General features: G+C 44.9%; 1 protein-coding gene across 11 annotated transcripts in view; it reads left to right on the forward strand.

The window, feature by feature from the left end:
* Positions 1-1,713: 1,713 nt before the first annotated feature.
* The window catches only part of LOC128019171 (membrane-associated guanylate kinase, WW and PDZ domain-containing protein 1), a 137,681-nt gene continuing 115,274 nt past the window's right edge, over positions 1,714-24,120 (forward strand). For 6 of the 11 annotated variants that reach the window (XM_052605228.1, XM_052605232.1, XM_052605235.1 and 3 more), the window contains exon 1: positions 1,716-2,147. In XM_052605228.1, the coding sequence (XP_052461188.1) occupies positions 1,907-2,147 (241 nt within the window). In that variant the 5' untranslated portion in view covers positions 1,716-1,906. Of the gene's footprint in view, positions 2,148-24,120 lie in introns of all 11 variants that reach the window. The other 5 variants (XM_052605231.1, XM_052605229.1, XM_052605237.1 and 2 more) reach the window with 2 other exon arrangements.

Here is a 24,120-nt window from a genome sequence, read left to right on the forward strand (position 1 = left end):
GTTCTCAAAACTCAGGCAATTTGATAATACCTAGAATATCAAAATCAACTACGGGCGGCAGATCCTTTTCTTATTTGGTGCCTAAACTAAAGGTTTTTAGGCTGCATTAATAAGGTAAACCGGAACCGGGAACACTTCCCATAATACCCAATGTACTTGCTACATCATTAGAAGAATGGCATCTATGCTAATATTAGTCTGTTTCTCTCTTATTCCGAGGTCACCGTAGCCACCAGATCCAGTCTGTGTCCAGATCAGAGGGTCACTGCAGTCACCCGGATCCAGTACGTATCCAGACCAGATGGTGGATCAGCACCTAGAAAGGACCTCTACATCCCTGAAAGACAGCAGAGACCAGGACAACTAGAGCCCCAGATACAGATCCCCTGTAAAGACCTTGTCTCAGAGGACCACCGGGACAAGACCAGCCTGGTTTCTCCCAAGGTTTTTTTCTCCATTCTGTCACCAATGGAGTTTCGGTTCCTTGCCGCAGTCGCCTCTGGCTTGCTTAGTTGGGGTCACTTAATTTACAGTGATATCGTTGCTTTGATTGCTAATGATTGCACAGACACTATTTAACTGAACAGAGATGACATCACTGAATTCAATGATGAACTGCCTTTAACCGTCACTTTGCATTATTGACACACTAATTAATTTTGTTCAGTTGCATTGACACAATCCTTTTTGTTTGAAGCGCTATATAAATAAAGGTGACTTGACTTGACTAGCATGTCACTAGCATGTTGTTAGCATGATTAGCAAGTGACTAGCATGTTATTAGTGTGATTAGCAAGCCACTAGCATGTCGCTAGCATGATCAGCAAGTTACTAGCATGTTGCTAGCATGACTACCTTGTGACTAGCAAGTCATTAGCAGGATTAGCAAGGAACTAGTGTGTTGAGTCGGCTGCCTCCCCCCTAATTATCATTGGCACCCCGTTCCTTAATCGCCGCCCTTCACCAGGCTCCCGACAGGAGTAGGTGTGTGAGAGAGGAGGGGCGCGGGTTGTGCCAGGGCTGGTGGCGTGTGATGGGGCACACCTAATGTGAATGGAGCCTCATCGCCACCACTGTTTAAAATCCTCTCCTCAGGAGACCAGTTTCTTCCCCGTGTATGCACGCTGGTGTCCTTGTGGATCCAGGAAGGGTGCATTGAGGGACTCCTGCACCACCGTGAGCTGCTACATCATTTAATGGGCACAATAAAAGCAACAATTAAAAAATAAAGTTAAGGAAAGATGAATGTTCAAACTGTGAACTCTGTGTGAATAATCAAGTGTATTCCAGAACAAATATTGCATCAGTAGCTGCATCTATATTTTGAATAAAGTTACAATTATTTAATTTTTCTTTAATTTGATTATATGCATGGATAACTATATATTCTTGCCCACAAACTTTTCTGATTGGCTGTAATAAATTGATTGATTTTGCTTTTTTTTCAGTGTGTCAGTGTGTGGCTTAAATAAAGTATAACATAAACAATATAGCTCACTGTAACGCATAAATGTCACTTAGTTTATTACTTTTTTGTACTGTCATCTTGAATGTGAGAACCCTGAGTTGTTTTATTTTTTTATTTTAGGAAAAATAGTGTGAATAGCGTGTTCATCCTGAAAACTCCAAACAGACTTTAAATGCTTGAATAGTGATGAAATGCAGAGATCCTCCCACAGAAATCAGGTGCTGACGCGTCACTGCAGGTGTAGCAATCATTAGTGTTGAACCCAGCTGTACTGACACAGTTACTGATAAATACAGAGTTTGTCAATGTTCCACTTTTATTTCCCCTACATAATGGTAAAGCTCATTTTGCTCTGTAATAGGCGTGATATTGAGTGCTGAACCCACAAAAGGAGCCAGGGGACCCTTAGGAGGAGCCGTGATTAAACAACCAAAAGGAATGAGTGGCTCTCTCCGCTGGAGCGCAGTCTGGAGGGACTCGGCCGGGCGGTTGCCGCTGGAGCTGAGCGGTGGAGCGGAGACCGGACACTTCATCTGGATCCGTCCGGCAAGGCCCGGCATTCAGAGGGACATCCTGCTGGAGGTGGAGGGGCTGTGTGTGTCTGGACTACCCCTCTATGACGTGCTGGATGTCCTGAAGAACTGTGAAGATCCTATCCGAATCAAAACGGCCAAAGCAGGTGACTTTCCAATAGGCTAACTGATTTATTAATCTACTTGCTTTTAAAAAAACTAATCGGAACCGTGGGAATGATTCATGTGTCATCACATTTTACAATATATTTGGTGTTAATGCTAACCAGTTACAAATGAATGCTGAAATTATTACAGTAGGTCTCTGGGTCAATTAAAGCACTGTTTCTAAAAAATCTTGTTAATAACATAACCAAGTGTGGAGTTTACAAGAAAATAACTTAACATCAGCATGAACAGCATGAGCTCAAACACAGCAGGATGCGTCATCCTGACATTTATTGGTCCGCGTTCCTCACACACCCTCATAAACACACACACACAAGCCATAGCTGTATGCCTCATATGAGCAGGACTGTGGAAAATAATTGACGAGGTTATGTAACCGTGAATACTGCCTCATTATTCCACACCTCTCTTGCGCGCGCGCACACACACACACACACACACACACACACACAAGAGAGGCGTGTTTGGATATGAATGGACAAATGTTTTCACTTTTTTAGTGCATATATTCTGATAATGCTGATGAGTCCTCAATCCAGTTTCTCACTCATACTCACTAAAAAACCTCAGCAACTTGCTTAGCACATGCTAGCAACAGGTTAACCATGTCAGAAACATTTTAACAACATGTTAAATCATACAAGCAATGTGCTAAAATATGCTGGAAACATGATAACGTTAGAATCATGTTAACAACAAAAATATATGGTAAAATATGATAGTAACATGCTACGAACATTTTAAAGCATTTCATGTTTTTTTTTACACTGAATTATTCCAGATGCTGTGGGAATAGGCTACAATTAAACGATCCTCACATGCAAAGCCTAGTAGCCGGGATAACTTCTTTATGTTTTAAAAACGTGACGTAAAGTGATGATCGTGACCCAGTGAAATGGGGTAATCCAAATAAGCCGGGGTCAAAACCAGAAAACAATCCAAATAAACAAACAAAGGAAGGGACAGGAAGAGGAAGAGGAACGGGAACTCTGAATACGAGGAACTCGGAAGACGAGAGGACTGGGTACAGAACGTAAACTGAAGGAAAGGACTCCATACAGACAACAGGAAAATACTGGTAAATATAGGGAGGCTAATGACTAATAAGTGAAGGCACCTGGTGCAATTAGCAGGAGTGCAATTACTGTGATGAAGGGACAAGGCTAGTGGGAATTGTAGTGCCTACGGTGAGGTGCCTAAGGTTAAGTGAGCCCACTAGTGGACACCCTAGGTGACACGAAATAACACAGTCCCATGCTCGAATTTCCTGCTAAAAACCTACTCAACCACTCAAATTAGAAAACATTATTGGTGATAGTTTCAAACACTGGCTGGTTATGACCTTGCTCAAATATAGATTTTTGCTCATTTTTAACCAAAAATAAAAGTTACGGACTGCAGCTTTAAAGAAATGTTTCTTGGCACCTCTATATCACTCTGGAATTAGAACCAAAATTATATTAGGCCTATTAACATTATTATTATTATTATTATTGAGTTTACAGGGTATGGTGGTTTTGCTGTTGTCCAATGCTGAATAACTCGAAATTACATATGGAGGGCAGTATCGAATTAACCAGGGCACTGCAGTGGCAGTATCAGAAGTGTGGGGCACTGCAGTGGTAGTATCAAATTAAGCAGGCCATGCAGCGGTAGCTTCAAATTTAATTTAACTTCGAGTTAGATGGGCTTTCTTTGTGTGAAAATTATTTGTCCTGATAGCTCGTGAAGGCTATCAATCCGCTGCTGTGACAGGACTGTTTTGAGCTGCTGTAGTTGCTGCCCCGATTCGGAAAGAGCGGCTGGAAAATATTTCTTCAGGTATGCCTGATTGGACAAGGGTGAGTTTTTTTTTTTGAAAACCAAAAAACATGTGATAGGGTGGTTACAGGCGTTGACAAGAAAAGGGTCATAAGGGGATGTAGACATAGAGTGGCCATATGTGCTGCCCACATGGCACACAACCCAGCCAGGACCCCAATACATTCAGATTTTAGATGTTTTAGGCAATACTAAAATATTCTGTCCAGGATGCGCCCCGCATGAACGGTGCACACAGCCACCCCATGCAGATGGAGCTTTTGAATTGGAGAAAAAAAGGTGCCCGATACGATTGGATAGGCGATGAGAGTTTGAAAATATAGCAAGGTGACCTTTTCCTATTCTGATTTACTTTGTTGAAATAGAAGATATTTCTGGTGTCGAGCACGGAAAAAAAGAAAGAAGAAAGATAAGGAGAGAACATACATTTTACGGAGACAGCCTAATACATGGATTAGCCTCTGGTGCTTAGGGAAGCTCATAGGAAGATGTAGAAGGAAATGAGGGAAGAGGCCAGTAAGTATGTGTTGCTGGCTGATGATGCACTGCTTGGATGTCTGCAGTGGGTCTACATGGCCATTGATGGGGAAAAGGCAGCCTCATGCTTAAGTCTGCCGCCAGAGGTAGAAGGAAGAATAGGAGTTTAGGGAGCCATGCCAGCAGATGACATTGCATGTGGTACTGTAGCTGAAAAGTGATTGGTTGAGAAGAGGAGTGAGGCAATGCAGTGTGAGTAGCAGCCGACTCTGACGTGCGGCCCAAACTTGCTGACGTCCCACTGCGTCTTAAAGCTCAAGGGGAGCCGGAACTTGATTTGGAAGACAAAAAAAAAGGTAATTAGAAACGGGAGGAAAAGCCTGACATGTATGGGTCTGAGTTGGACGCTTCCTTCAGCTGCCGTAGGCCATGGGGAGGGAGTGGGGATTTTTAACATCCTGAAAGCCTGTGCAGCTTGGCAGCCTCATGCTAGCATCTGCTATAGGAGCTGGAAGTCACTGAAAAGGAAAAGGATTAGAAGTAACATGAGGAGAGATGGAGATATGAGGGCATGTGTTGCAGGAGTAAGCAGCTTTGCACTTGTTTCAGCTGCTGTAGTTGTAGTCCACAGTGGCTTGTGATATTTGTGGGAAAATACTGAAGAGCAGCCTGCACAGGTAGCCTCAAGCTAACGTTTATTACAGGAGCTGGAGACCACTGTAAAAATAAAGATAGGTTAGAAGTAGCAGGGTAAATTACGACTTTGACAATAACATGACAGAGACATGCTTTTCCTCTTAACCCCACAAAAAAATAATAATAATAGTGATTATAGAAACAGCTAGCCAGCCAAGCCGCACATCAGCTGGTAGAGACTTGGACAGAGGTGCCTGCTGTTCAATTTCGAATGCTCGAAATTGAACCACAGAATGCAGATTCTAAAGTTAAACGCTGTTCTAATCTAATGCACTGCTGCACTGTACCGCACACACAAAGGCTACAGACAGTAGCTCATACGTCACACACAGATTGCGTGTGCACAGAATCATTCAGTATGGAAATGTACTGTCAACATTGTTCTTTGATTTCTAAAAATAGCTTCAAATCCGAAAAGTTCAAGCATGTATTTCTTAACTAAATCCCACAGTCATGTAAAATTTATTCACATGCAATCGCTCTCACTAATGTATTCATATAAATGTAATCACCACTGTGTTACCTTATCTTTCTGATTTAGAATGAGCAAAAATCTGTGAGAAATAGAATGAACCTAAGGCAAAAGAACTGATAAAATTAGCGGTTATAGAAGCAATCGCCTGTGGAAATACACAGGGCAGACTAGGAAGCCATTTGACCCCTAGTTTGCACCAATAATTGTTAATTAGGCTATTTAGGTACAATGTTAAACTTATTTTCTGAAATCAATCTTTCATCTTATCCATCTTTTGAGTATAGGTAAAATGCTAGTGAAAATTAGTACGGAAAATGTGAGTAATTTAATTGTGTTCTACACAGTTCTGCATTGTGAAAACAAAATTGACATCAACATTCATAACGTTATCATGTCATTTTAAACTTTTAGCAACAAACAACCTACCTTAAGCGTCTTTACCTAAAAACTTGATTTGCAACACGGATCTTAGTTCCCCGCTGGCTCCCATGAGCTTATTGCTTATTGCCCAGCCCCCTCATCTCCCTGATGCACGGTGTGCATGCCCAAGACCACCGCTGATGGAGAGCCAGAGCCTGCCATGACCAGCGAGAGAGCAACAGAGCCGAGGATCGCCGTGAAGTCAGAGGCTGTGACAGTGTGAGCGCAGAGAGGAGCTCCACCCCCTGCACTGTGGCTGAGGATGAGTTGAATATGGCATTTCAAAAGGGCCAAATTAAGGAGGAGGATCTCATTGACTGGAAATCTGTTCTGGAGATAGAACTGGCCCCTCTCCTCTCTCCATTGTCTCTGCTGTTCCCGTCCAGCCCTCCTTCATCCATGGTTCTCTCGTCCAGCCCTGAGGGCGCCTCTGATTCTCCAGTGCCTGCTTCTAGCATGTGTCCTCTATTGCCGGCCTCTTAGAAAGTGACCTCCAGTGTCTGCTCCTAAAATGTGCCTGCTCCTGCTCGCTGTGCTCCTGTCTGCCCTGTGTATTTCCATGGATTACTGAATTAAAAGAAGATTGTTCCTTGTATTCCTGGTTTCCTTGTTCCTCACCACACATAGCATGACCGAAAGATTGCTATCAAATAGCACACCTAGGTTCCTAACTGATGACAAAGAATTGACCGAGCAACCATCAAGTCTTCTTTAGTGTTCAAGGTTATTACATGCAAATTTTTAGATCCTATAATTAACACCTCTGTTTTTTTCAGAATTAAGCAGTAAGAAATGACTCCTCATCCAGGTTTTTATATCGACTATGCATTCCATTATTTTTTTCAGATTGGTATGTTTCTCCAGGCCACGAAGAAATCTAGAACGGAGTATCATCAGTATAACAGTGAAAGCTAGAACCTTGCTTCCTGATGATATCTCCCAAGGGTAACATGTAAAGTGTGAAAAGTAATTGCCCTAGTACTGAGCCTTGAGGTACTCCAGACTGCACTTGTGATTGATACGATACCTCTTCATTCACTGCTACGAATTCATGGCGGCCATTTAAGTATGATTTAAATGCACTTCCATTAATGCCAACAAAGTTTTCAAGTCTATGCAAAAGAATGTTTTGGTCAATAGTGTCAAACGCAGCGCTAAGATCCAATAGAACTAATAGAGAGATACAACTACAATCAGATGATAAGAGCAGATCATTTGTAACTCTAAGGAGAGCAGTCTCAGTACTATGATACGGTCTAAATCCTGACTGGAAATCTTCACAGATACCATTTTTCTCAATGAGCAATATAATTGTGAGAATATCGCCTTTTCTAGTATCTTGGACAGAAAAGGGAGATTCGAGATCGGTCTGTAATTAACTAGTTCATTGGGGTCTAGTGTTTTTTTTTTTTTTTTTTTTTGATGAGAGGCTTAATAACAGCCAGTTTGAAGGTTTTGGGGACATATCCTAATGACAATGAGGAATTAATAATAGTCAGAAGAGGATCTATGACTTCTGGAAGCACCTCTTTTAGGAGCTTCGATGGAATAGGGTCTAACATGTTGTTGGTTTAGATGATTTAATAAGTTTATACTATTCTTCCTCTCCTATAGTAGAGAATAAGTGGAACTGTTCCTCAGGGGGTCTATAGTGCACTGTCTGATGTGATACTGTAGCTGACGGCTGAATGGTTACAATTTTATCTCTAATATTATCAATCTTGGAAGTAAAGTAGTTCATAAAGTCATTACTGCTGTGATGTTGGCAAATGTTAACACCTCCTAGATGCTTATTTTTCATTAATTTAGCCACTGTATTGAATAAATATCTGGGGTTATGTTTGTTTTCTTCTAAAAGAGAAAAGAAGTAATCAGATCTAGCAGTTTTTAATGATTTTCTGTAGGATAGGTTACTTTCCCGCTAAGCAATACAAAATACCTCTAGTTTTGTTTTCCTCCAGCTGCGCTCCATTTAAAAGGGTACTCACTTTAGGGTGCCGGAGTACTCATTATACCACGGTGTCAGACTGTTTTACTTAGTTTTTGGATGTGCTTAAGAATTTAGATAAATCCGGAAGATTATTTACAAAGCAGTCTTTTGTGGTAGAAGTGATGGTTCTACCATACTTGTAACAAGGAGTAGAATTTACAGTTTTAGCTATATGATGTTTACACAAGCAGGGCTGGTGATTAACGAAATACATGTAAGGCGTAACGTATTTAAAATACAAAATATGAGAAACTATATTTCATTCTAATTACATTTTAAATAAGGGGTAACCAGATTACATTTACATCTGAAAAGTATTTTACATTAACAAAGTGATTACTTTTAATTTTTACTGTCATTTCTTAATTTAATATTTAAGTAAACAGTTTGGGGATTTAAACTAATATGGCAACCGATTCTCCATTGAGAAAAATAATTAAATAAATGCATGCAGCAGTCTGTTCATTTAGCAACTCCTACTGGGCTTGCATACATGCTCATTATCACAACACAAAAATTTTCCTAGAATTCACACATAGCGTTCAGCAGTGTTGGAAAGGATACTTTAGAAATGTAATCTGTTACAGACTGCAAATTACCCTATTTAAAATGTAACAGTAGTGTAACTTTAATTACTTTATTAATGTAACTGATTACTTTTTGATTACTTTTCTAAATTTCTAATGAATGTTTATTTGCAACTATTAATCATTTCCAAATATTTACACCATGCAGGGTTACAGTATTGCTCAACACAGTATTGCCTTTTACTTTGAGATTGATCTTAAAGTCGATGCAGATTTAAAATCATAAGAAATAGTTTACTGATACTATTTTTGAAACCAAATCTTTGCATGACTACAGGAAACACTGCATCTAATAATGGTTTTGGGGAAAAAATAGTTAATAAAAAAAAAAGCATGTGTCCTATTCTGTGTACTAAACTGTGTCTATTTGAAACATTGCTGTCTCTTTGTATATGATAGTCACGACTAACCGATTCATGTTTAATTAGAGATTTAATTATCGAATGGCGACTTGGAAATAATCGCTTTGGTACATTTGGCAGGCAGTTATACAATTACAATATTAAAAAAGGGGGGCAAAATCAGCTGCTAGGCCACCCCGAATGGTCCCGGTTCTCCCAATTTCCAATCCGCACCTGATTTCCACAGACATGGCACAGACATGCAGAACATGCAGTATTCATATTGTCAGACACAGACGAGGACACAGAGGATTCAGTGAACTAGTATTTAATTTAAATCAGAGGTTTCAGACACAGGTGAATCTTGACACGTGGAAGACACAGAGATAACACAACTTTCCTTCAGGTGAATGGTGATACAGATGGCGACTCAGACGAAGACGATGGGAACAGGAATTCTGATGAGGATGAAGAGGGTAAGGCAGATCAGGTAGGTAGACAAATGGCGTTCAGGTTGGTGAGGAGATCGGTGCAAGACCAGACACTGGGTGATGGTGACTGATGGCTTTATATGTGGCACTGGTGATGATGCACAGGTGTTTAGAATTCTGGTGATTGGGGACGAGTGGGTGTGGCGTAAGTGTCCGATTCTGGGAGTGTAGAAGGTGTGGCTGTGACAGTACCCCCTCCTCCACGGGCGGCTCCTGACGGCTGGGATCTTGTACAACGACGGGGTCTACCTCGGCCACGGGGAGTGGGGCGGTCTGGATGGTCTCGGTGAAAGTCAGTGAGAAGGCTGGGGTCCAGGATGTCGTTACGATTAACCCAGCAACGCTCCTCCGGGCCGTAGTTCTCCCAGTCTACAAGGTACTCCAATTGAGGACCCCGCCGTCGAGAGTCGAGGATAGCTCTAACCCGGAAGATGTCGTTGTCTTCTTCGATGGCTGGAGGAGGAGGTACGGCATCATCACCAGGCTCTGTGGATGGAGGAGACAAAGGTTCAGTGAAGGGTTTGAGGAGTGAAACATGGAATGAAGGTGAGATACGGTACTGTGCAGGTAGCTGGAGTCTATAGGTCACTTCGTTCAGTTGCCGTTCAATTGTGAATGGTCCGATGTATCAGGGACTCAGCTTACGGCAGGGCAGCCAGAGGCGGATGTCCCTCGTCGAGAGCCAGACTCGCTGTCCAGGTTGGTATTGCGGCGTAGGTCTTCGACGAGCGTCCGCTTGCTCCTTATGCCTCCGCACTGCCCGCTGGAGATGCACGTGAGCCGAGTCCCAGACCCTCTCGCTCTGTCGGAACCAGTGATCTACCGCTGGGACCTCCGAGGGCTCACCTGACCATGGGAAGAGTGGAGGCTGGTATCCGAGGACACATTGGAAGGGGGTGAGCCCGGTGGTGGATTGCTGGAGGGAGTTCTGAGCGTATTCGGCCCAGGGTAGGTACTGCCTCCAACAGTCCTGGTTACGGTGGCAGTATATCCTCAGGAACCTCCCAAGCTCCTGTATCTTACGCTCTGTCTGGCCGTTGGTCTGTGGATGGTATCCTGAAGAGAGGCTGACGGACACCCCTAGAAGACGGAAGAAAGCAGACCAGACTCTGGAGATGAATTGGGGACCTCTGTCGGAGACGATGTCCTCTGGAATGCCAAAGTGACGGAATACATTGTGGAATAGTGCCTCTGCCGCTTCAAACGCAGTGGGAAGTCCTTTGAGAGGGATGAGTTTACATGACTTCGAAAACCTGTCGACCACTACCAGCACACAGGTGTAGCCTTGAGAAAGAGGGAGGTCAGTCATGAAATCTATACCAATATGGGTCCATGGACGTTCAGGAATGGGCAGAGGCACCAGTTTACCCTCCGGGAGTCTTCTAGGGGTGTCTGCTATGGCGCAGACGGAGCATCCCTTGAGGTAGCGGACAGTATCCAGAGCCATCGATGGCCACCAGTAACGCTGTTGAAGGAGCGAGAGGGTCCGCCTCCTGCCTGGATGTCCAGATCCCCGAGAGGTATGAGCTAAGTCCAGGAGGGTAATCCGATGTTGAGGAGGGACGAAGAGTTTCCCTTCTGGACCTCCCGGCGGAGCAGGGTGTTGAAGGTTTTCTTGTTCAATCAGATGATCAATATTCCATTGGATAGGACTTACAATCATGGCTGGAGGGAGGATTGGTTCCGGAGATTCGGGTTCAGGATCTGCTTGATGAAGACGGGAGAGGGCATCGGCTCTATTGTTCTGGGAGCCAGGGCGATAAGTGACCTTAAAGTTGAATCTCGTGAAGAACAAGGCCCATCTAGCTTGGCGATGATTCAGTCTCTTAGCTTCACGGAGGTATTCCAGGTTCCGGTGGTCTGTTACTACCTCGAAAGGGAACTGGGCTCCCTCCAGCCAATGACGCCATTCTTCCAGAGCCAGCTTGATGGCCAGTAGTTCACGGTTACCAATGTCATAATTCTGCTCCGCCGGGGATAGCTTCTTCGAGAAGAAGGCGCATGGATGGAGTCTTGGAGGATCCCCCTGCCGCTGGGATAGGACTGCTCCGACCCCGGTTGATGAGGCATCCACTTCCACGATGAACTGTTGGTTGGGATCAGGGTGGACTAGGATCGGAGCAGTCTTGAAGGCCTGCTTGAGTAGGTAGAAAGCTTCAGTGGCCTCGGGGTTCCAGGACAGAGACTTGGGCCGGTTCCGGAGGAGAGAAGTTAGAGGGGAGCTGAGTAAACTGTAATCTTTGATGAATCTTCTATAAAAGTTGGCAAAGCCCAGGAAGCGTTGGAGTTCTTTAATGGAACCAGGTTGAGGCCAGTGTGTGATGGCGTCCACCTTCCCCTGGTCCATCTTCACGCCTCGTGGGTCGATGATGTATCCCAGGAACTGGACTGAGGGCGTGTGGAACTCACATTTTTCAGACTTGAGGTATAGGTGGTGTTCCTGGAGTTTTCGGAGTACGAGTGTGACATGTTGGATGTGTTCCTCCTTGGATGTGGAGTAAATGAGGATGTCGTCGATGTAGACAATTACGAACTGGTTAAGGTATTCTCTGAAGACTTCATTCATATAATTTTGGAAGACGGATGGACTGTTGGATAACCCATACGGCATGACCCTGTATTCATAGTGCCCGGAAGGAGTGATGAAAGCAGTCTTCCACTCGTCCCCCTTCCGGATGCGGATCAGGTTGTAGGCGCTCCTCAAGTCCAGTTTAGTGAAGATTTTGGCTCCGCATAGTTGTTCTAACGCCGCTGGGACCAGGGGAAGAGGATAGCTGAATTTGATGGTTTGAGAGTTGAGATGGCGATAGTCGATACACGGCCTCAAGCCTCCGTCCTTCTTGGCCACTAAGAAAAAGCTGGAAGCGGCAGGGGAAGTAGATGGTCGGATGAACTCCTGAGTGAGGGCTTCCTGTATGTACTCCTCCATGGCCTTCTGCTCCGGGATGGACAGTGGATAGACTCGTCCTTTAGGAAGGGTTGCTCCAGGCAGGAGGTCAATGGCGCAGTCCCATGGCCTATGAGGTGGAAGTTTCGTTGCCAACCGCTTACTGAACACATCCTGGAACGCCCGATATTCAGGAGGGATGATATGATCTACCTTAGTGTCGGGGCTTTCCACTGATGTGGACTGGACCGGTAGGGATGACTTCTTTATGGAAGGAATGACCTTGGGAATTTTAGCTGGGGGAGTGATGCAGGTAAGGTGACAGGACTGTCCCCATTTCAGGATCTCACCAGTGGGCCAATGGATGTGAGGTTGGTGTTGATTAAGCCAGGGGCGTCCCAGGATGATGTCTGCGGTGGATTCCTCCAGCACCATAAACGTGATGTAAACGGAGGATGATTGTGGGGGAGAAATAGTGGACACGACCCTTGCCCAGCGGCTTTCCCTGTATCGTCGTTATTTTGAGTTCGACGGGGCTTCGATGATGTTTGGCACTTAGACGAGTTAATGTTTGCCGGTTGATGAAGTTTGAAACAGAAGAATGGAGATGTCTTAGAGTAACCCAGGTTTTAGTCAGAGGAGCAGTTAGAGGCAGTATATGAATGGTACTCACCGCTGGGCGTGGAGGCCGTACTGGACAGGATGGTAAGAGGTGTCCATCTCCCCCACAATAGAGACACAGCCCAGTGTTAATCCTCCGCTGACGTTGTGAGTCTCTGGGCAACTCTAATGGATTTCTGGATTAGACACTCAAGTCCCAGTGACTCTTCATATACCACAATCAAACCTTGTATTTTGTCACACAATCCGTGGCAATATGCTGTAATTAAGGCAGTTTCATTCCAGCCGCTTATGTAAGCGAGTGTACGGAAGCGTACGGCATAATCACTCACGGATTCATCTCTCTGTTGGCGAATTGTAAATAATTGACGGATTTTAGCTGAGAACAGAAATTAGTGACTGATCCAATGGCAGATGAGTTCGAGTCCCAGAGAGACTGAGCCCATTGGAGAGCTTTACCTGAGAGCAGGTTGATGATGAATGCGACTCGACTGCGTTCAGTGGTGAATGAATGAGCGTTGGATTCCATGTAGAGGGAACACTGTAGTAGGAACCCGCTGCAATCCTCCGCCGTGCCGCTGTATGTTGCAGGTTTGGCCATGGGACTCGCAGGGGCAACTGAAGAAGTGACCGGCGGTGTAGCGGTGATAGAACTGTTGACAGCCGGTGAGGAAAGTTGAGTTTGTTGCATTAGTGAGGACCGTACAGCGTGAACCAGTTCAGTGAAGGGATCCGCGGTGCGGTCCTCGCCTGTATCTGAAGAGCTCTGCATGAGGTCTGGTCTTCTGTCAGACACAGACGAGGACACAGAGGATTCAGTGAAATAGTATTTAATTTAAATCAGAGGTTTCAGACACAGGTGAATCTTGACACGTGGAAGACACAGAGATAACACAACTTTCCTTCAGGTGAATGGTGATACAGATGGCGACTCAGACGAAGATGATGGGAACAGGAATTCTGATGAGGATGAAGAGGGTAAGGCAGATCAGGTAGGTAGACAAATGGCGTTCAGGTTGGTGAGGAGATCGGTGCAAGACCAGACACTGGGTGATGGTGACTGATGGCTTTATATGTGGCACTGGTGATGATGCACAGGTGTTTAGAATTCTGGTGATTGGGGACGAGTGGGTGTGGCGTAAGTGTCCGATTCTGGGAGTGTAGAAGGTGTGGCTGTGACACATATATTGTCTTTTTGTGGCTTGATATTCACAGACACTAGTCCATATCACGTTTTGAATAGGAAAACTGACCTATTTTGTAATCCCCTTAGTAATCGTTACAATTTTCATAAGTAAATATAACTTAATTACAATTTTTTTTCTTAGTAACTGTAACTGATTACAGTTACATTTATTTTGTAATTGAATTTACTAACACCATTACATTTAACTAGTTACTACCCAACACTGGCATTCTGTTAACATATCCATACGAATCATGCATGAAATTAAGGTTTATAAAATCAAACGTTTTTTTAGTTATTATTAATAATTAATAATAATTATATAATTCAGTCACACTTGTTGCAAAATTTGTTAGTTCTGTTTGTTGATTCAGGGTTAGCATCATCTGGGGTCCCTCTGTGGGTCAGCATCATCTCTTCTCAGGTGTTCTGGATCCAGACTGGAGCTTGTGTAAATCCTAGTTACCACGGGATGAAGATCCCAGCAGAAACAGAGAAACGCATAGAGACATAATTAGCTTAGCTGCTTTCCCAACAAAGTAAAATTAATTATTTAACCCAAGCTAAAGAATAAGAATGCACATTTGATCAGCTACAACTACACTCACAATTTAAGAGATACATTATTCGAATGCTTGGTGAAAGAGATGCGTTTTTAATCTAGATTTTAACAGAGCGAGTGTGTCTGAACCCTGAACATTATCAGGAAGGCTATTCCAGAGTTTGGGAGCCAAATGTGAGAAAGCTCTACCTCCTTTAGTGGACTTTGCTATCCTAGGAACTACCAAAAGTCCAGCGTTTTGTGACCTTAGGGTGCGTGATGGGTTGTAGTGTGGTAGAAGAATAGTTAGGTACACAGGAGCTAAACCATTTAGGGCCTTACAGGTAAGTAATGATCATTTGTAACTGATACAGAACTTAATAGGTAGCCAGTGCAGAGACTGTAAAATATGATCATATTTTCTTGATCTCGTAAGGACTCTAGCTGCTGCATTTTGGACTACCTGTAGCTTGTTTATTGAAGAAGCAAGACAACCACCTAGAAGTGCATTACAATAGTCCAGTCTAGAGGTCATGAATGCATGAACTAGCTTTTCTGCATCAGAAACAGATAACATGTTTTGTAGCTTGGCAATGTTTCTAAGATGGAAGAATGCAGTTTTTGTAACATTGGAAATATGATTTTCAAAACACAAATTGCTGTCTAATATAACACCCAGATTTCTGACTGATTCTGTGTAGTGTTTTTTTGTAGGTAGGATGAAATGTTAGGACACCGGTCTGTGCAGCGCTGCATGAAGTCAACCACACCTAATAGCAGTAACGTATGAAGTCAAGGTAAACACATGACAGGAACCATGACTATGGAAAAATAAATTAATTAATAATAATAATAATAAATAAATACATATTTCTTTGAAAACACCCAAATCCAACGTTACAATAATCACAAGAGAGATTTCCACGATAGTTCAATCACTGAACGAGCCTTGGCTTTCATTTCAGAAATCTGGTCACCTTAGTTAAAGCAACACAATGTAACTTTTGCTCACGGTTCTCCCATGTGGGTGATAAGTTACCAGTGTCGTAATTACTGTCACTGTATAAGCTTGCCTGTGGTCAGTGCAATACACATGAATTTGTTGACTAAGCTGAGGGAACCGGCGAATAGAGAAATTTCATTTGGAAACTATGTCCACCATCCAGGTAAACTTTGCATAATCAAGTTGCCATAATGTCCATAATAGTCTATATATCGAACAATGTCATAATTGTATATGGCTGTAAAGTAACAGAACCTCTTTATTTAAATGACGGTTCAGACATAAAGTAGACTGAATAATTAGTTTTTGGAACTAGGGTGTCAAAAAATACATGGTAAACATGATTAGACTTGCATATTTGATCATTTCGTCTTATAGTTAGCTGCTGGCTAAATCCACCCAGACTACGAGTAAAATATGTGCATATGCCGTAAAGCAGGTGGCACTCTTCCACTGGCAGGAGATGGAAGGGGATGTGTGTACTTGTGATGGGAGTGAACTATTGAGATGAATGCACTTTTGATCTACATTTTAATGTATATGATTGGTCCATTTGATCATGTGATTTGTATTCTGCTTGTTCTTTTAACACGTCTGTTGATAGACTAATCAGTGACCTAGTGTCATAGGTTGGTTACAAAAAGAGGTGGAGACTTTTGCCCTTTAAGACCGTGCTTGAGAGATTGACAGGTGTTTCGTTTGGATTGCATCACTACGTGGAAGGCATCGCCCTGTCAAGTGTTGTGTGCCGTTGCTGTCATCTGAGAAGGAACACAAGAGTAGTGATAACTGAACATTTTACGGCTGTGCAGAAACCGGTGATTGGAGACAAGTGAGACGGTGACGGAGGGTTTGTGAAACGCTGGAAATTGACTAGACTGGGTAGTGGGCACTGCTACCCAGTCATACTGCGAGTACAATCCCAGTTTGAAGATCGTTTGATGGATGTTATTGTGAACATTTCCGGCATCTAATTCCCAATTAATAGAGAGTAAGAACTAAATGCCAGTGTACTAGCCATAGCTCTTAGTTTTCCTTTTTTGTAGTGGTGTGACTTATTTGGTTGTAGTGTATTCTTTTTGGTGTGGGTATTTGTGTGCACAAGTGAGAGTGGTAGTAGGCTACGTTAGCTCTTGCCAACATTGGACTGGAGATACTGGTAGTTGTTTCTTATTTCTCTCTAGTACACGACTGGCTGGATCTGTGGAGACGTATGCATGGTGGGACCAAACCAGGACATTCATTTGGTTGACCAGAAAGACATCATATCGGACTGTGCTGAGGACTGCATCCTTTTAAATATTTGTTTTAATATCTGTCTCCTCCTGATTTTATGGTAATTTTATGGTATATTTTTTTATAGGATTATTTGTGTATCATTCAGTTATAGATATTTAGAAATATGTCTGGGATCAATGTCCTTAGAAATGAATTAACCATCAGTGAATGTCAATAATACAAAGTGTTGCTGTTATTGTAGTACTGCAGTAGGCCAAAAGATAGCAGCAGAGACACGTTAACTCACCGGCTGTGATCATGAGCATGAAGTGTGTTACCACGGCAACAGTGTTTGTGATGACCAGTGAAAAACAAAGGGCACTGCTGAGCTGCAGCACACACACACACACACAACTCATATGTGGTTAATGTGGACTCTATGAAGACATAATGGTTTTTCTACTGTGTTTTGTATCCTCTTACTGAAACCTTACACCTTACCCTACACCTCACTCCAAACTACAGGCATTTTTACATTTTCAACCCTTCATTCTCTGATATATAAATTTGTTTCCTCATGCATACCAAAAATAAATAAATAATAAAAATTACCCTCTATGTCTATAAAGCAACTCATAAGCATATAACATATCATTTAGAGTGAAAAAATTAAGAGAAAATCCCCAAAAAGTCAAAGGTACAAGACTGTGTACATATTTTCATTTCGAGCGCAGGAACTACTCATCCCATGAACCACCGCGCCTCACTGAATTTGACTGAAGCCACAACCGTGAACGAGCCTTGAGCGACCTCCAAATCTGACGACGGCCGCCCTCGCCCTTTCAGTATTAATTGTGTAAATAAATAGTGTTTTATATAGCTATTGTGTATTGATTTGTATATTTATCATTGTGTATTTTATATCGTGTGTGTGTGTGAAAGTGGTTAATAACGTCAGCAACATTGTGCAGTGCTTTGTACCTGACTGCAATCCCTGCTCAGTCGTCAACATGTGGCGGAGTGACTGTGACGGGGCGGAACCAAAAATGAGGAAGATTAGTTCCGCCCGGACCATATATCGCAAACACCGCCACTTCCGGGAACGCCGGTGAACCCAAATCGGCGTGTTATTGGGAACGGGTGTCTTGTTGAGTGTGGCGATCACTGATTGGGCAATTCGGTGAAGAGGAGACACATAAATAGGGCATCAGAAACACAGGAAGTGGTTGGTGATTCCCAATAGTTATTGTGGGTGCAACGGAGCGGAAGAGAGAGTTGGAGAGAGAGTGTATGATGTACTGTGGAGCTTGGGCAAAGAGAGATACACACACAGGGCTGAGTATACGGATATCTTTATTGGAGCATTGTGTTCAGATGCATTGCGTGATGTGAAGTTAACACACATTGAAGATCTGCTAGGATTGCAGGAAGGAGATTGTGCTACCAGTTGTGTCAGATGTCAAGGAGAAAGATTGGAGGAGGCTCAGGCGCGTAGACTAGAGGGGCTCTTGATGAAATGGCAACACGTGTTCTCAACACACGATGAAGACTATGGCTGCACGAGTGTGGTAAGACACCAAATCCCCACTGGAGGGGCTGGACCCAGCCGTGAGAGGTATTGTCCCATTCCACCCACTCTATACTCAGAGGTACGTACCTTGTTGCAAGGCATGCTCGACAGAGGGATCGTCCAGGAGAGTAGCAGCTCCTGGGCAGCACCCATAGTACTTGTACAAAAAAGACAGGAGCCTGGAGGTTCTGTGTGGACTACCGTAAGTTAAATCAAGTCACCAAGAAGGATGCCTTTCCTCTGCCAAGGATTGAAGACTCGCTAGCCAGCTTAACTCAATCTGCCTGGTATTCCACACTGGATCTGGCAAGTGGTTATTGGCAGGTGCGGGTGGAAGAAGCGGACTGGGGAAAGACTGCCTTTACAACCCCATTTGGTTTATTCGAGTGGGACCGGATGCCCTTCGGCCTTTGCAATGCTCCTGCCACGTTCCAGCGACTCATGCAGTGGTGTTTGGGAGGTCAACTGATGGAATCGACGCTGGTCTACCTTGACTCACTTGCAACATCTTGAGAAGGTATTCCAAGCCATGGAGAAGTATGGGTTGAAATTATAACCAGACAAATGGCATCTGTTGAGGAGGGAAGTTAAGTTCCTGGGCCATTGTGTCAGTTCTGCCGGGGTTGCTGTGGACCCAGAGAAGGTGTCGGTCGTGCGAGAGTGGAAGGCCCCGAAGACGGTGAGACAGGTCAGATCTTTCCTGGGCTTTGTGGGGTACTACCGGCACTTTATTAAAGACTTCTCAAAGATCGCGAGGCCACTGAACCATCTGTTGGCAGAAACGGGGCAACCTCAAGGCTGTGGGTCCCCGTTGATTGCATGGGACTCCGAGTGTGAGACGGCCTTCCAACGGCTAAAACAAGAGTTGCTGCAAGCACCGATCTTAGCTTATGCCGATTTTAACCAACCTTTTGTGCTGTACACAGACTCCAGTAATATGGGCTTGGGGGCAGTGTTGGCCCAACGTCAGGAGGGAGTGGAGCGGGTCATCGCCTACGCTAGCAGGAGCCTCCACCCAGCAGAGAAGAACGACGCTAATTACAGTTCCTTCAAGCTTGAGTTGCTGGCACTAAAGTGGGCATTGAGCGAAAAGTTCAAGGATTACCTGTGGGGTGCGAAGGTACAAGTCGTCACAGACAACAACCCTCTTGTACATCTACAGACGGCCAAATTGGGTGCCGTAGAGCAGCAGTGGGTGGCCCAGCTGGCTAATTATGACTATCAGCTCCAGTATCAGCCGGGTAAAAAGCATGTCAATGCGGACGCCCTGTCCCGGCTCCCTGAGGAGCAGGGTCGGAAGGACTCCATAGAGCAGGTGCCTGACCTAGAAGAGGGGTACATGGTGGGCATCGTGGAAGCGCCAGGAGGCCAACAGGAGGCGATACCATAAAGCTGGTGTTGGGACCCCGACCGCTGGAGGGAGTGACAGCAGAGCGATGACAGGTTAAGAACATTGAGTCGCTCGCTGGAACAAGGCAGGGAGCCGACACCAACGGAAAGACAAGCTCAAGACAGGACGGGCCGTAAGTTGCTGGGGCAGTGGATGAAACTCCGAATACGAGATGGAGTGATGTGTAGGACCATCAAAGATCCAGGGTGGGGTGATGAGAGCTGCCAGATTGTGGTACCTGAAAGCCAGGTGAAAGCCTTGATAACGGCATATCATGACCAGTTTGGACACCAAGGGCAGGAAAGGACTGTGTCTTTGTTACGCAGACATTTCTACTGGCCCGGGCTGGAAACATCCGTGAGTACGTTTATTCGTGCATGCCCCCGCTGCACTTTATTCAAGTCCAGGAGAGAGCCACGAGCACCGATGGTCCCAATAAAAGCCAGGGCTCCCCTTCACATTGTGGCTATGGACTTTTTGACTTATTCACCAAGTACTCCTGGGCTATCCCCACGTTAGACCAAACGGCGAACACTACCGCCACCGCATTGTGGAGGGCCGTCTTCCAGCCGTTTGGATGTCCTGAATTCCTGCACTCAGACCAAGGGCCCAACTTTGAGTCTCGGGTCGTGAAAGAGCTGTGTAAGTTGTACGGGTGTACAAAGACCCACACCACGTCCTACCACCAGACCCTACTGGGCCTATTGGGCACCTTAGACCAGGAACAGCAGGGCGAGTGGGTGAGTGCCCTACCGGCTTTGATCCAAGCTTACAATAACAGTGTACATAGTACCACGGGGTATGCCCCAACCTACTTGATGTTCGGCAGGCATGTGCGACTGCCTGTAGACTTGCTGCTGGGGATGGCCGCGGTCGAAGAGGAGCTGAGTTTGACAGAGTGGGTGGACCGCCACCATCAACGTCTCCATTGCGGCCAGGGTATACACCATTCGCCCAGAAGGGAAGGCGGGACCAGACCGAGTGGTCCACCGTAACATGATCCGGCCCTGCCCGAACTATCCCAAACCTGTGGAAGAGGCTCCAATGGATAGGTGGATGGGCCGTGGTCCCAAGGGACTTTGTGAATGCGCCCGTCTGGGTTGACCCTGTCTCACCACCCCGTCGGTCCCAACGGGAAAACCGAGGACGGCCCCCTGTACGTTATGGCTAGGGACTAGAACGAATTGGTGGGGGAGGATGTGGCGAGATTGTGCTGCCAGTTGTGTCGGATGTCGGTTATCTGGAAGAGAAGTGGAAAGATCCAGTGTTAATGAAAGTGATTGGTGGGTGAGCCGGAACCAGCGAAAAAGGAGTCTGGTGCCTTGTCATGGCTGTGACGTTTCCTCTGGCCGTCTGCTGCATCGGTGCCCCCAACGTCCAGGAACTAATCCCCGGTCCTATGTGGTTTTGACCCTAATTCACTGTGAGTGTGTGGAGTGCAGTGGGCTGGGAGAGAAAACCCTCTGGAGAAGAACGTGCACCGGTGTTGTGAGATGACCGTCTTTTATATACATGCCCGCTCGTGGCTTTGGACCCCTACTCTGCCGAGTGGTGACGTGTCAACAATAGCAAGTAAGGAACAGTGTGCATATTGTGGGGAACGACGACTGAGAGAAGTGTTGGCTGCTATATGAATATCCAGCTGTGTAGCCCTTGTGTATGAATACCTGTTTGTGGAGTGCTTTCAGAGGTTCGCCCTGTCTAGATCTCTGGTCCGTTGTCTGGAAGAGAGGAGAGGGAAGCGTTCGAGTCATTCCTGAGGTACATACCCAGTGGCACAAACCTACCTGAAGTCACCCAGCGTGGTGGCACCAGCTGAGGCCGTGGAAGGCCCAACGTGCAGCAACTTCAATCTGTACTTCTATCCACTCTTGGTCAAATTCGAGAAGTGGTGTGTCTTTCTCCATATATTCACTGAAGCTAAGTACATTTGTGAAGGAACTCTGTCTGTCTGTTACCAGTCCTACAGGTCTGAGCTTGAGGCTCTGAGTCGTCGTGGGAGTGTTTCCACGGTTGGAGGTGACAGTGTTGAGTGTTGGTCTGGGAAGTCTGCCCCGGTGAAGAAGACCACAGTTGTCGTGACATATACACCTTCTCTAGACTCCCGAGCTGAAAAGGGCTAAAGCCTGACGTCCACCTCTTCGAGGGTCTGTGAGTTGTATCCATTCAGTATTGTCATTGTATACCCACCTGCATGCCCACAGCAAAGCTCCAGTTGCCCCTGTATGCCCATCTGTACGCCTCAAGCTAAGAGCCAGCGTATTGCCCTTGTATACTTACCTGTATGCCCGAAGTCAAACTCCAGTCACCCTTTGTATGCCCTTCTGTACGCCCACCGCTAAGAGCCAGTGTATAGCCCTTGTAAACTTACCTGTATGCCCGAAGTCCAACTCCAGTTGCTCTTTGTTTGCCCTTCTGTACGCCCACAGCTAAGAGCCAGCATATTGCCCTTGTATACTCATCTGTACGCCCAAAGCTAAGAGCCAGCGAATTGTCCTTGTATACTCACTTGTATGCCCAGAGTCAAGCTCTAGTTGCCCTTGTATACTCACCTGTACGTCCAAAGTAAAGACCCAGTTGTCCTTCTGCATACTTATCTGTACGCCCCGAGTGAAATACCAGTGCATCGCCCTTGCATACTCACCTGCAAACTCCATCCGAAGTTAAGGATTGTGTATCTTTCTTGCATACTTACCTATACACCGAAGGCCAAGACCCCAATATATTCACCTGCATACTTACCTGTGGACCTTTTAGGCGTTTCCAACTGCGGACCCAGAATCTCGTGGCGAATGGCGTCAGGTACGCACCCCACCCAATTCATTAGAATTACTTACCTTCTTTACTCTGCGTGCAGGGACTGGAAGGGCCCCACTGACGGTTCTCCTGCAGGAGAAACACAAAGGCACTACTGAGAAAAACCCTGTTGAGTCACGTGAAGGAAAGGACACAAATTACCTACAGGCTTACCTGAGAGTCCCCGTGACAGAGTCAGAAGCGACTCGGACCTATACTCTCTGGCCCCCGAGAGTGGATTTTAGATTCCCTTTTCCCTTCCCTTTTAAATAATTTAAATAAAGTTTGTTTTAATTATACTCACTCTCTCTCTGGTGTGTCTGGTCATTGGGGTGTTCTTGGGACCTCCTCGAGGTGGAAACTAGGGAGGGGCGAGACTCACGACATCTGTGGTCCGCTCCGACCTGTGACAAACACATGACGTTGCCATTACACAAATGTTCAGTAAATGCACAAAGAGGTATGCCTAGGCTAAATATTGTTTTGACAGTGGCATTATAAAATGCTTGATATGACTCATACCATATGAAGGCTACATTAGCCTAGCTAAAGTGGACAATAATGCTAACTAACATTACCAACCTCCCTGCAAAACTCTCATGGCAGCCAAGGAGATCATGATTGCACTGATAAGTCTACAGTGCAAAAACGCCAGACGGTTACACGATCTCTGCATTTTAAAAAAAAAAAAAATTGTACTGTTGCTAGGCAGCCACCTCAGTATAATCCATGATTGTAGAGCCATCACTCTAAAATCTTTGGTTTGCTCTTAAGTAAACATCATATTAGCAGAAACTTAAAAAAATGCTTTGATATGAAGAGCCTAATTCGACTCCCAATCTCACAGTCAAATATTTGTGGGGTGTTATGAGCATGGCTATATGGGGGTACTCAATGTCTGATTTTCGAGCAAGTTTCCCTTTCCATTTAATCCATGACCGACAGAGAAGCATCCTGGCAGTAGGGATTTAAATCTTTAACAAGATTCTAATTGAAACTGAGTGAAAGAATGTTTTTTTTTTTTTTTTTTGATCAGATAGGGAACAAGTGATTTCAAAACATTTCAGTCGGTTTATATATATATCGTGTCAAGTCAAGTCACCTTTACCAGGCTCAGTTCTCCTCTGACCAGACGAAACCAGCAGTTCAATTCCAGGCTGCAGCAAAGTCAGATTGTGCAGAAGAATCATCTGTTTCCTGTGGTCTTGTCCTGGTGGTCCTCTCAGACAAGGTCTTTACAGGGGATCTGTATCTGGGGCTCTAGTTGTCCTGGTCTCCGCTGTCTTTCAGGGATGTAGAGGTCCTTTCTAGGTGCTGATCCACCATCTGGTCTGGATACGTACTGGATCTGTGTGACTGCAGTGACCCTCTGATCTGGATACAGACTGAATCTGGTGGCTACGGTGACCTCAGAACAAGAGAGAAACAGACTAATATTAAC

The sequence above is a fragment of the Carassius gibelio genome, chromosome A8 (assembly GCF_023724105.1).
Source record: "Carassius gibelio isolate Cgi1373 ecotype wild population from Czech Republic chromosome A8, carGib1.2-hapl.c, whole genome shotgun sequence".
Taxonomy (NCBI): Eukaryota; Metazoa; Chordata; class Actinopteri; order Cypriniformes; family Cyprinidae; genus Carassius; species Carassius gibelio.